We start from the raw sequence: 14,620 nt of genomic DNA, 5'->3' as shown, positions 1-14,620 counted from the left end.
TTCCTCGAGCTTTTTACGTGCCATGTGCTGCTCATACTCTAAATTTAATCATTAACGATGCAGCCAAAGTGAATGCAGATACAATTAGTTTCTTTGCAATTATTCAAGAAATATACAATTTCTTTTCATTCTCCTACAAACATTGGGCAATCCTTTTAAAGTTTGTAAAAAATTTAACATTGAAACAGTCATCAAAAACGCGATGGGAAAGTAAAATTAATACAATCCGCCCTCTACGATATCAATTAGGAGAAATTTACGATGCACTTTTTTGAAATTTTAAATAATGAAAATTTTAATAAAGAAACTCAGCATGAAGCACAAACATTATGTGCTAAAATAAAGGACTACAAATTTATTTGCTCTCGTATAACTTGGCACGATTTACTTAACAGAATAAACCTGTGAGTAAAATGCTTCAAGACAAAAATATGAACATTACACTTGCTTTAGAATCTATCGAAAACTTAAAAATATTCTTACAAGAGTATCGATCAGATACAAATTTTAAAGAAGTTCTAAAAGAGGTAGATGGAGTGAAGAGGTGGATAGAGAACAAGAATTTAAAACTGGTACGGAAGTTCGACGACGAAAGGAGACACGACAATTTGACTACTAGCATCAACGAGCGGTGAACGTTCCTTTTCCAAGTTGAAATTGATTAAACATATTTAAGAACAAGTATGCAAAAAAGCTTGTTAGTTTGGCGTTAATACTATTGAAAACGATATATGTGCGGAATTAGACGTTAAGACCATTATTTCTAATTTTGTGAATATGAAATCAAAAGCCATAAAATTTTAATAAAAAAATTTCAAGTATATTTATGTAATTAATTTATTTTCTGTTATTCTGTAAAGATTTTATTTTTTTGAATACTTATATTAAATGTTCTAATTATTTCTGAATTCTTTTCTTATTTTCTCAACTATCTTGAGTTTATTTTATTTTCCTAAAAGATAGTTCCACTTATAAAAATTATTAAAACATTTTTACAACTTACTAAGAATTTACTGACTTGTAAAAATGAAAGAATTATTTAAACTTTAGTTCAAATAACTTTTAACCTTAATTAAAATTCATTTTAATTTTGTTAGCGATTCGGGTCGGTGAGAAGGCTATAATCCCTGTATCATTATATCAAACGATTAAAGTGAAGTGGCTTTATCAAAATTTGCTTTAACTCTTAAGAATTTTTTGAATATTCTGGTTTTTAACGATTATCTTGCCTAATCAACACCCCCGGTTCGTTACATTTAGCGAACCAACGTGTTTCTGTTCTGTCAAAATTTATTTAAGAAATTTCAAATAATTTAAAGTTTTATTACCGTGAAAGAACCACACACGCCCGCATCGTTACAGGGGCGCTTAGATAGAAATTGCATGCGGGCGCCAAAGACCCAACCGCCGGTTCTGACGCTTAGCAATGATTTACACCATGTTCCAGCATAACGTGTGCGCAAATTCACAGAGAGAAGACAGAAGAAAAGTGTCATCCGGTATGTTATAGTTGGCAGTAATATCTTCGCACTGGTTCAGGATACAAACTGGAAGTTCTACTCTTCACTTTTGAGCTGTTTTCAAGTTTTCAAAGTCGGGCAAATTTCTTATAAACCAGATTCAGGTATTCGAAGTTGAAGATGCAATTCTGTAACAAAAGAGATCATATCGAAAGTTCCTAGCAAATAAGTCTCGTTGAGAATACGGAGAAAGTTTAAGAAAGCAAAGTACTTTGTAAATTGCCTAAAAGACTGGTAAGAATAGAGAAAATAAATAGCAGGCAAGTGGCAAAGTGTTTTAATAGTTTCGAGGGACCCTTGCTGACATTCCTTGGCCCATGCGAGGCGTTGCTTGCGATGCCTAGCCGTCATCATGACCCTTGTTGGTGTCTGGCTGTGGATCTCTAGGCGAAGCAAGGTACGGTGAATGGTGAATGGGGAAATGGATCGAACTGCCCCGCTGTTGTACTGGCCGGTGAGCTGAGTGACTGTTGCCTGTCGTTGCTGAGATAGCAGTCGTGACACCCGACGCTCACCTCTACGATCAACCACGTGTGGCTGGTTAGTGTGAGCCCTTCTGCTGGATGTCTGTCCATGGTTAATCCAGTCCTGGTATAGCCTTTATACAGGAGTACGCGAGCAACCAATAAGTGTGGCTGTTTCCAAAATACTGGCACCTGCCCTCCGGGCACCAACTATATGCCCCCAGTCAAATTGGCTTCTTCGCCACGTTTCCCCATTGCTGGCAAGCATTTACTGATTACGTACAGAGGATAGGTGTGCCCATTTATAGTAGCCGCACGTGACCTTGATATCACTTTGTATTTCGTTATCGTGCCGAATATGTAAATCTGGGGCGTGTTCCTAATGCAAAGCTAACTCAGCGTATATAGGAGTGAAAATTATATTTAGTTTTCTTTAGATGTGTAAAGCAATTATTTAAAAAAATAGTGTGTCTAAAGCGCATGTCTCTAATAACAACTCGATTTCCAGGAACGGTCGTTTGCTTATTATTTTCATAATAAAGGCAATAAATATGAATATGTATCAAAATGCAAGAATATGATGAAAACGTATCTAAATCATTTTGCTTCAGAAGAACTGCATAATCACAAATATCCTTCAACAGCCATTAAATTCTTTGTAATTTACGCTTCATATAATTGATTAATAACACTCTAAAATTCTACTTTTTAACCACGTACTGAGATCCAAGATAAAAGAGGTATACCTCTTTTAAAACTTAATATTTATGCGTATTATATCATTTCAAGAAATGCAATAAACAACATTTATGTAATCGTACATGTAATGATATTAAGGAAAACCTATACACCCTAAAGTTATTATCCAGTCCGTAGATTTAATGTTATATATTTATTTGTACAAGAATTCCAGCAGGATGGCGCTGCGAGCGCATCGTTGAAACAGACGAAAACAGTATTTGTTTATATGCATACGCATTCTTTAAAATACACCGAGTAACATTTCAAACGTCTAGCAAACAAAAAAATAGTTCGTATACTTTATGGAAGAACAGTGGAATAAATAAGAAAATAATAATTTTCTTGTATTCTCTATTCTCGTATTTTCGATTTCGATTTTAGCAGTTTACGATTTTCATATTTTCATTTTGAATCAAATGGCAGTGTCTTTTTTTACAGTGGCGTTGCAGGCAGGCTGTCAACTTCGACTGCTGCTTTAATTTGAATTACTTCAGGATTAGCGCTGTTACAAGAATGGCTGTCTCTCCACGGAGTGGTCAGTATGTGAAGGCGCTGAAGGATAAAGAACAAAAGATTGGATCAGTTCATATAATTTGCATTATTTAAATAGCCTGTTATAAATACGCTATCCTAAACATTAGATATTTATACGTTCATATGTTACTGCTATTCATAAAAAACAATAATGAATACCTAAATATTAGATAGGCACTATATAATATTTACTATAAAGGTGACAGTCCTAACATCCTCTCTCCAGATGTTTCTGTCTTGGAATCTCCTTTACAAGGTGGAGAACGAAGAATTAGTCCATTTTCTAATATTATTATTATTATTATTATTATTATTATTATTATTATTATTATTATTATTATTATTATTATTATTACCACGGGCTACTCCAGGAGTCCTTAGACTCATCGAGGGAGGCCCTAAACATCATGTTCACACAGCTGTTCAACATTCTCACAGTATCTATCATACCTTGCCTTGAACTCGCTCACTGTCATAGCACCCACAACAGACTCTGGCAGCTTATTCCACTCATTTACCACTCTAAAAGTAAAGAACCCAGCTCCAACACCCCTGCTAACCACGCTCTTGCCCAGCTTCCATGGGTGTCCCCTAGTTCTCCCACCACCAGTCCTGATCTCAAAAATATCATCTGAATTAATCCTATAGAATCCTTTTAGCAATTTGAATGTCTCAATCATATCTCCCCTTTTTCTCCTATCAACTAGTTTCTGCAACCCACAAATCTTCAACCTGTTCTCATATGGTTCATTCCATAGACCTGCTATCATCTTAGTCACTCGCCTCTGGATCCTCTCAACCTCCTCCCCATCAAGAAGGAACCGAGGTGACCAAATCTAGGCACAGTAGTCGAGATGAGGTCTTATCAGGGCTCGGTACAGAGGTACAATACCTTGTTTTTCTCTGCTTGTCAAGGTATTTTTCAACAACCAAGTGAGTTGATGAGCTGATTTAGCTACTTTCGCAATGTGCCCCCTAAACTTCATCTCCCTATCCACCAACACTCCCAAGTCCCTGGCCTCATCAATCTCTTGGAGTACAGGTCCACCAATGTGGTATACTGCTGCTAATCTTTTCACTCCGAAATGCATCACCTTACATTTTGTCGCATTAAACTGACATCCATTCTCCTTAGTCCAGAACTCCAATCTATCTAAGTCATCTTGCAAGACTTTGACATCTTCTGCATTCACTATCGCCCTACCCAACTTTGCATCATCAGCGAACAAATGAACTGACCCACTTAGACCCTTCCCTATATCGTTAATGAACAGATTAAACAGCAGTGGTCCAAGAACAGAACCCTGTGGCACACCACTAGTCACAGGCAGTTTTTCGGACTCTACTCCTGAATAAACTACTCTTTGATATCTCTCCATCAACCACCCAGCTATCCATCTCACCAACCCTATATCCATTCCCATATGTTGTAGTTTACGGATTAGAATTCCATGTGGTATCCTGTCAAACGCCTTTGCCAGGTCCAGCAGTATCACTGTAAACCCATTTCCCTTATCCAGTTCAGCCGTCACCTTGTTATAAAACTTGAGCAAGTTACTGAGGCATGATCTACCCTTCACATATTATCTGTCCAAGTGATCCTATGTCGCTCCCGATGTTTTTACCAGAAGTTAAGACCTCTCGTGCTATTTTAGGTAAGCCACCGGAGATGTTTCTGACGTATTTTAGGTGATATTTTCTTCTCTTCTGGTAATGGAGCGGATTTTCCTTCTAACCTCGTCATCTGTTATGTGCAGGGCCGCCCCTAGGAATTTTGTCGCCCTCTGCAGTAGCATATTTTGCTACCCCTTCTCCATTATTTTTCGTATAGTTTATGCCAACTTTGCCGCCCCCAAAAAAACTTGTCGCCCAGTGCAAATGCACGTCCTGCATCCTCGGTAGACCGGCCCTGGTTATGTGTGCCGTATATGGTATCTTCAAAAGTTTTTCTGTAGCACTTCATGTCGAAGGTCTTTTCTGATCTTCCTTCAGCAATGCTCAACTCACATTTGTGTAGTGAGCGGAGATAACAAGGGTATCGATGAGGTAGAATCTTGTAACCAGCTGTATTTTATTGTCCTTCCAAAGCGGCTGTAACTTCTGAAGATTACAATAGTTGCTTTAGCAGTGCGTGCTTTAATATCATGTTTAGACTGGCCATTTCTGTGTTGTACGCTTCCCAAGTAGGCGAATCTTTCTACTTCTGTCAATTTTTCATCGTTAACTGAACCTGGAATGTCAGAACAGGTAAGCTAACTATCCAGGAAATGAAAAAAAAAAAAAAAACTAGAAATTTGGATTTTAGGAATGAGTGAAGTTAGGTGGCCAGGATCAGGCAAAATTCAAGTTGATGACATAACAATGTACCACTCTGGGAGTAGTGAAAACGATCATCAAAACGGAGTTGGAATAATATTAACCAAAGATGTCAATAAGTCACAGTTGACCTTCATCCATTAGGATGATGTTATTAAAACTGAAAGGTCAGCCACTAGATATCAATCTTATACAGGTCTATGCCTACTGCTGACAAGAGTGATACTGAGATCCAAGAATTTTATGACCAATTAAAAGAACTAATAAAAAACACAGAGAAACATGATATTAACATCGTCATGGGTGATTTCAATGCTAAAGTTGGGAAAGGTAGAAGTGGAGATGTAGTTAACGAACATGGACTGGAAACAAGAAATGGGAGAGGAGGCCATGTTATCTGCCATGAAGAAGAACTAATAATCACAAACACATGGTTTAAGTTACCATCCCGAAGGCTATATACTTGGCGATCGTCACAGGATAATAACACAATATAGTCAGAAACCAAATTGATTACTTGCTAATTAATCAACGATTTCGAAGTTCGAATAAAACAAAACCTATCCTAGTGTGGATATTGCTTCTGATCATAATCTACTGGTGACAGTGTTAAAAATTAGACTGAAAGCTATACGTAAGAAACATCAATAAGAAACGTTTGATCTAGGAACGTTAAAAAAACCAGAGATAAGAAAACCACTGAGTCAAGATCTGAATCAAGAGATAGCACTCAGCAAGAATGATGACGTCATGAGGGTTGATGAATCATGGAAGAACAAATTAAAATCTGTCTTCATAGAGAAATATACCAATACCTTATGTCCTGATAGAGCAGTAAAAATAAAGACTGGATAACTGACGACATTCTTTCTCTCGTGGATCAATGCAGATCATATAAAAATCATAGTCCAACCAGAATGATTTTCTGAACCTCTTTACAAAAATGTAAAGAGGTTAAAAAATTATTAAGACAAGATCAAAGAAGCAAAAGAAATCTGGATGGATGAAAAATGTAAAGAAATAGAAATTCTACAAGAAAAGCATGACAGTTTTAATCTACACAAAAAGCTGAAAGAGACCTCACGTATATTTAAGAAAAAACAACTATGTGTCCTTCGAAACAAAAAGGGAGAAATAATATCCGAAAAAGATGACAAAATGCAAGAATGGATGAAATATGTAGAACGCTTTTCTGATAGCAGACAAAAACCCCGGCAGATACTTATGAACAGTTGGAAGGTGCATGCATTGTAAGATCAGAGGTAGAATGTGTGCTGAACTCAGCTAAAAACGGTAAAGCCCTGACAGAATACCACCAGAAATAGTAACGTTATTAGAAGGTGACAACATTGCTATATCAGTAAAGCTATTTAATAAGATCTACTTTACAGGCATAATCCCTTAAGACTGGTTACAGTCGACCTTCATCACGCTAACTAAAAAAGCAAATGAGAAAACTTGTAATAGAATGATCGGCCTAATGCGTCACGTTCTCAAAATGTTTCTGAAAATAATTTAACAAAGAGTATGCAGAAAATGTGAAGACACCATCAGTGATACCCAATTCAGTTTTAGAAACGGTTTGGGAACAAGAGAGGCTCTTTCTGTTCTCAAATCTTATTCCAAAAGTGTATTGATCAAAACAAGGAAGTATTCATTTGCTTCATTGACTTTGAGAAAGCATTTGATAAAGTCCAACATACTAAAATGATTGCACTATTAAAGAGAATTGGATTAGATGGTAAAGACATCAGGATCATTCAAAACTTATATTGGAACCAAAAGGCATCTGTTCAAGTTGATGACATTATTACAGACTCCATTAACATCAAACGAGGAGTAAGGCAAGGATGTGTACTGTCACCTCTTCTTTTTAACATATACTCAGAAGCTATATTTCAAAAAATCTTTGAAATATGAAATAGGAAGGGATTAGCGTAAATGGTGAAATCATCAGTAACATGCTGATGACACAGCTCTCCTGGCTGCCAATATTCAGGATCTTCTGGAACTAGTGAATGAAGAGAGTGAAAAATGGGATTAAAAATAAATATCACCAAAACTAAATTCATGGTCATAAGCAAAAAATCAATTTTTAATTCAGCACTTTCTTTAAACAGAAAACAGATAGAAAGAATGGCAAAGTTTGAATATCTCGAATGCTGGTTAAATGAAGAATGCAATCCAGAAATGGAAATAAAAGTTAGAATTGAAATGGCAAGAAAAAAAATTTCTCTTGATGAAATCAACACTGTGTAACCGCAGTTTAAACTTAGAGCTTAGAGTACGCATGGTTAAATACTATGTATGGTCTGTACTGCTGTACGGTGCAGAAACTTGGACCTTGAAGACAACATCAATAAAAAGACTTGAAGCCTTTGAGATGTGGTCATACAGACGAATGTTAAAAATCCCATGGACAGCAAAAATGTCCAATCAGGAAGTACTGGAACAAATGGGGAAACCATGTGAACTTTTAGATACCATAAAAAGAAGGAAAACTGCATATCTTGGTCACCTACTTCGTAATGAAAAATATAAGATACTTCAATTGATTATAAAAGGGAAGATAAATGGAAGAAGAGGACAAGGAAGACGAAGAAAATCTTGGCTGGAAGACATCAGACAGTGGACTGGCATGAACTCTGAGAGACTGCTCAGAGTGGCTGCGAATCGCTCAAAATTTGCCAAGGTGGTCGCCGAACTCCGATACGAGTGGCACTCAAAGAAGAACTGAAAATTTCATTGGATTATTGCCTAAAGATAGATTTCGATTGTATAAATAATTGCATAAATTATTCGTTTTTATGGTTTCCAGCATATTCTTGTTCGAAGATGCAGTGTCATGTGTGAAATTTAAAATTGAAATGCTATTAACTACTTTGTTTCATTTTGTTCCAAAACCTAATTAATGTTAGGTTTTGGAATAAAACCTAAACAAATCTTTTCTTTATACATTAGTATGTTAGCTGTCTTCCCTGTATATATTGTATATATCGACAAATTACCCTTCTCGGTTTATGTATTGATGGTACCTTATATAACTGCTCTAACCGAATTCATGTGGTAACCCGGATGAGCGGTTGCTCTTAGGTTACACATATCGTTATTCAAAATTTTGTACTTGAATATGAAGTAAAGTTTTTTTTAGAATTTTAGAAGAAAAAACCACTCATTATTAACCGAGAATATCTATGGAGTCCAAATACTCATCGCGGTAGGCTCAGTCATGCTAATCGTTAATAGCATGACATCCATCATACTTCTCCTTAAACTGACAACATCTCATTCATCACCGTGATAGCAAAAAATCATAAGCTTCCTTGTTAGCCCTCCTGTATTTTTACTCAACAGCCAATTATGACATTTATGCCACATACTGAAAAATTCCCCTCCGTCTATACAATATGACCCCTAATGTGCTTGCATCATTTCCCAGCTGTTCCGTCCCAACCAGTTTTTGCAACTCGCATCTCTTCAGTTTATTCTCATACGAATCATTACGCATCACCTGTCGCCTGTTTTTGAATCCTCTTCACCACTTCCGCATCCCCCAAATACCCCAGTGACCAAATCTTTCAGTACTCCGGATATGGAAGCATTAAGGTCTTATAAAGAAGCATAACGACTTATTTGTTTCTGCTACTCGAGTATTTTGAATCGCTGTTCCCCCCCCCCGCTCCCATCAATTTTTGTAATTTGATATCTGAACTTTAGTTCCTCGCCAATTATGACTCCCAAGATCTCTTTCTCAGTTTCTATTAGCACAACTCCATCAATTTAATGCACAGCACGGAAACCTTTTCAACTCAAAGTGCAAAACTTTACACCTCGCCACACTGAAAGGGGAAAACATTTTCCTTCGTCCACATATCAGCTTATTCAAGTCTTCGTGCAGAATCTCTCTATATCACTTTTATATCCCACCCCAACTAAGAAAACAATTGAATATCACGCATCAAATCACCTCCAATAACATTAACACACGGATGAAGCAGCCGTGGACCAAAGTCTTGCGCACGCTGCTGATCACCTGTCTATCTTGTGATTGTACTCCGCCATAATGTCTCCTTTGATCTGTCTCTTGGTCAACCATCGTCTTATTTATTTCACCAGCTCCGTCTTCTCTAGTTTACTTAACACATGCGGTATTCTGTCAAACACTTTCTTCCTAGTCCAATAAAGCATACCATAGAATGACTGTCACTGTTGTAGAAACAGAGTAAACTGCAAAAGTAGGATCTTCCCGTAAGAAGTGCCGTGCAAAATACTTCAACTATTTCTTCGGGCTCAGTTATCCTCAGACCATTCACTAAAGATAACATTTTTCTTTTCACTCGCAAAACTTCGTGTGATTCTCCCGCAATCTGACTTTCCTTCCACACGAATCCAGAGATCCTTCTGCATTGTGCGGAACATTTTACTGTTCGTTAACTTGGCGTTTCACACTTCACTTATATTCCGTCCAGAACATTTTCTTCTTTTGTTTCTTTTTGAGTTAAATGGATTAGCATCGCAATAGATCAAAGTGATCACTTCTCGTGCACTGTTACCATCCTTCTCTAACAGTTTCGCGTGCCACGAAACCAACTCCAAATTGTCCTCCAAGTTTCCGGCTTTATACTTCCCATCGAAACAGATGACTTCTTCTTAATTGAAACAGACGGCTGCACTTTGAACTGTTGAATAGAACGAAGACCAAAATTCTTGATGCCGTTTCGTTCACTTACGAAGAGATGATTCCTTCAAAATGCTGTTGGAAGTCGTTTGTTACTGAAATCGCCGTTTAGGTGATTGGATAATTATTTAGAAGGGAATAGCGGATCCACCGAATGGCTTTTTATCTCAATCTTGATGGAAGGACTTGCGATGAGTGCCTAACATCGCACCAAACCTGAAATCTTTTGCCAGGTTTCTGCAGAGCCCTTCCGTTCTCCAGGAAGATGATTGTGAGTGTTGACTAATTCGACAGATTAAGGAATAGATGACTGGTTAGTTACTTTTATCTCACATCAAACGGACTTCGGACAGAACTTTCAACAAATCATTTGATTCTGCATCCAGTTCATCTTTTCCCATTTGCTGTTCGCCTACACAAAGTAAGGGACACTTCAGTCGAGTTTGTTGCTCTTCTGATGAGCGTGACAGCACCTGGTCACTGGTGACACATTCGGAATCGCTGAGAGATTTTCCAGACCTCTTACATTTCCCAACGGTAGCCATTATGTTCTGCGCAGTTGATGATCCCCACCAGGCTGAAAGGCCTGAGTATTCAAAATGTCGATGAATAATCGTCTGTTGAGTAAGACCGAAGCATTCAAATATTCAGCTACGACTTCTGCCAAACGTCTTGTCCTTAAGTCATCCGCCCTTTCTACGAGTGAAGGAAGCTGATCATGTGAAACATTCACCCAAGTGTAGTCCATGAAGTCCTGCAATCGTTTTCAGATATGTAACAAAAAAAGAAAAAATTAGCACGAGAAATCTAAATATTGAAGTCCATTCAGTGTTGAGGATAATGCTGAAACCGGTGTTAAAATGCTGTGGAGAATTTCGATTGCACAGTCCACGAAAGTATTCTGTGATGCATTTACTGCAACACGTTCCACCATCGTACATGGTCTTCGAGTGCCGTAATGGGATTCTTCCATACTTATTATTGTAAGGCGTTTAATGAAAGTTATTAAGGCAACAAATAATGAGGGATGAAAAATAAACCGGTCTTGGATTAGAAGCGAGTAATCCACGAAATCTTCATTTGGCAGCCAGGGGTGACTCGGTTAATAAAGAACACAAAAACAAGCGAAAGCGGAAGTGCGTATCAAGACTCTGAGTGAAACTTAGGCTGGTTTAACCTTTCTCGACTTAAGCGTTTTTAGATTTACAGAATTTTTTCCTTACTCACCTGAGAAAGGGTGCCGGGAGTGCGTATTATCTGCCAGACGGCCATGCCGGGAATGCACAACACCGAAGACGCAGCGATGCACATCCCCAGCGCATTGGCCCACATGGGATATTTGTAGTCCTCGTAGGTCAACGGTTCGTAGCTGATCAAGCCGTACACGATGATAAACTGCAAGAGGAACGAATATTTATTGAACATATTTATATTTGAATACAGCAAGTGCCCATAATGAGGCATTAAGTAAAGTTAAGCAACTTCCATATTATCGACCGAAAAGTTTATGCAATTCCAGTACAATTTGATCATCAAAAATTAACTGTGAAATGATAAAGAAAATAAAAACACGAAGGGTCGCACACATTAGCGGATATGAGATCTTCTCGAGTTGTCTTCGTGAGTCTTGGTCTGGAGCTTAAAAAATAGGGGAAAACAAAAAGATTCATTTTCCATTGATGATCTATCTATCGATGCACCTACGAGGATGGTCGGAAACGTTCTCAGCCTCCCAATGAAAAAACGAATTTATAGTTTCAAAATTATTTTCATTTTCCAACATAATCTCCCAAAGGCCTGTGCAGCTCAGTGGAAGTGGCGCTTGCATCCTCTGCGCTTGGTCGCTCGAAGATAGACTTAAGTTCAACTCTACTCGCTGACTGGAGGAACTAAGCCTTTCTTCGACCGATTCCCAAGTTAGTCGATCTTTGTCACTGGCAAGCGGGTTTTTCTTCCTGGAAACTCAAGAAAATGGACAGTAGTACCCACATTATTTCAGACAGTAACATATCTTGTTAGGTAATAAGAGATGGCAGCACTTGTTTGCCTGCCTCTTCAGCAGTGGCTGCTATAATTAGTGATAGACATGAGCCATCTATCTCTGATTGGCTACCGGTGGAGATTAAAGTGCCCACTCAGTCTCCAAAAGCTAGATAGGGTATAAAGGCCTCGCCTACTCCCTATAAGGCAATAAAAGGCGTTAGCTGATTTATTATTATTATTATTATTATTATTATTATTAACATAATCTCCCTTAAGACTAATACATTCATTCCAACAATGCTCCAGCGCCATTATCCCGTCCCTGTAGTGGTTCTCAGTAAGCTCTGCAAAATACCCGTCTACAGCTGCAATCACCTTTTGATTCGAAGAAAAACGCTGACCAGCAAGGAAGAGTTCTAGTTTTGGGAACAGAAAGAAGTCAGAGGGAGCCAAATCTGGGGAATAGGTGGGATGTTTCAACAATTCATAGTGCAGATCCCTTAATTTTCCCATTGCCAAAATACCTTTGTGGGCAGGTGCATTATTCTGATGAAAGATGATTTTTTCTTCTGCAAACCGGGTCTTTTCTCACGAATTTTTTCGTCTAGTCTGGTTAAAAGATCGGAATAATATTCCCCGGTTATTGTTTTACCCTTTTCAAGATAATTAATAAACAAATTGCCTTTAACATCCTAAAACACAGATGCCATGACCTTTCCTGCTTTGTCTTTGTCTTCTTTGGCGCTGAACAACCGGCTTCTGTCCACTGTTTGGATTCTGATGTGTGCTGGTGAATCCAAGTCTCATCCGTAGTAATAAATCGACGCACAAAATCAGTTTTATTCTTGTTAAAATGCTCCAAGCACTGTTCATACATTTTCATACGAGTGCGTTTTTGATATGCTGTGCGCAAACCCATCTTGCACAAAGCTTTTTCATTTGCAATTCTTCATGCAAAATATATCCTACACGTTATTTTGAAATGCCTATAGTCCCAGCAATTTCACACACTTTGACTCGCCGGTCATCATCCAATACCATATCGTGCACTTGATCAGGTGTTGTTAAACTTTTTGGACATCCTTCACGTGGATCATCTTCAAGGCTGGTACGGCCACATTTAAACTCAGCAGCCCATTTTTTAATTGTCAAAAATGAAGGAGAAGAGTGCCCGTAAACTTTAAGAACTTTGAATGGGTTTCTTTTGCTGTGAAACCTTCTTTAACAAAGAATTTTATAACTGCATGATACTGAATTTTATCCATTTCAAGGGATAAACACAACACTTTTGCTTCAGACAGCTGTATAAAACAAGCTACTCAATAGAATGGCTTGCAATTTCACAGATGCTTATACCACATGTACCAACGTTGAAAAAAATTGTGCTGATAGTGTTGCCATCTGTGGTCGAGGTCGAGAACTTTTCAAACCACCCTCGTATCTATCAGCTATCCAAATGTGACTCAAATTGCAGTCTCAATTATTTTCTAGTGGAGAGAAAACCTCAACTTCCTTTTCTGTAAACGATGCAAGTATTATCTGAGTGCAATCGAGTATATACGATGAGACTGCACTCCTTGATCGTCAGGCAAAACGTCTCAAGCCTCATTACAAGCACTCTTTAAATAATGTGCTCCACATACAGTTTTCCACTGCTGCTTCAGATTTCGGCTTAGTCGAATCTAATCACTCTCTCTCTCTCTCTCTCTCTCTCTCTCTCTCTCTCTCTCTCTCTCTATGTATGAAAGTAGATAACAAACAGAGATAGAAAAAAGGTCTTCAGTTGGAAAAAAAACATACTTCTTAGCATAACAATAACCTTTCAACCGATATGCGTTTCCAGCATTTGCACGAGAAACTCGTAGCCGTCTCCGCATTCAAAGAATCTCGGCTTTCTCTTCCGTTCGAGTCGCGATTTCTCATATGAACAAGTGCTTACCCTCTAATTGTCCGAACGGGCATGGACGAGGTGTACCATTCCAAGTAACAAGCGACGTGTTGATGGCCGGTGTGAATTGGAGGAAATGTGATGATCGAAGTCAGTGCAACTTTGTTCCAGCGAAATGGCCACGAGAAGGGAACTAACGAAGTCTTAAAGAGACGTTTTTACATTCTTGGTGTTGCCGCTCTACTGGGAATGTAAATATGGCTTTTGGTCACACCCCAGGGCCACATCTTTCCCAAAGTTTGGTCGAGAACGGGGCTCTGTGTAGGACATTGACAAATTTTTCGCATCATTGTCATGTTGAAGGACACATCGCTGTGTTCTTTGATGCTGCCTTAGCATACAGTGCCTGGGAATAACCGTGCCTGGAGAATCAGCTCCATTTTCAACTTCACAGCTGGGATGACGCATTAGCCATCCTCTCCACTTACACTAACAA

At 38.3% G+C, this 14,620-nt stretch overlaps 1 protein-coding gene across 1 annotated transcript in view; it reads right to left on the bottom strand.

Annotated features, from left to right (window-relative positions):
* Positions 1 to 3,120: 3,120 nt before the first annotated feature.
* DAT (Sodium-dependent dopamine transporter) overlaps positions 3,121 to 14,620 on the bottom strand; it is a 61,021-nt gene continuing 49,521 nt past the window's right edge. Inside the window, exons 12-13 of the mRNA XM_090409959.1 lie at positions 11,481 to 11,648; positions 3,121 to 3,277 (exon numbers count right to left, since the gene is read on the bottom strand). Of these exons, the coding sequence (XP_090266085.1) occupies positions 3,158 to 3,277; positions 11,481 to 11,648 (288 nt within the window). The 3' untranslated portion in view covers positions 3,121 to 3,157. The remainder of the gene's footprint in view (positions 3,278 to 11,480; positions 11,649 to 14,620) is intronic.

Source organism: Typopeltis vanoorti, chromosome 20 (assembly GCF_054136105.1).
Source record: "Typopeltis vanoorti isolate ZY-2024b chromosome 20, IOZ_Tvanoo_1.0, whole genome shotgun sequence".
NCBI classification, from domain to species: Eukaryota; Metazoa; Arthropoda; class Arachnida; order Uropygi; family Thelyphonidae; genus Typopeltis; species Typopeltis vanoorti.
Note: the sequence above shows the minus strand (reverse complement) of the source record. Positions and strands in the feature narration are given on the sequence as shown.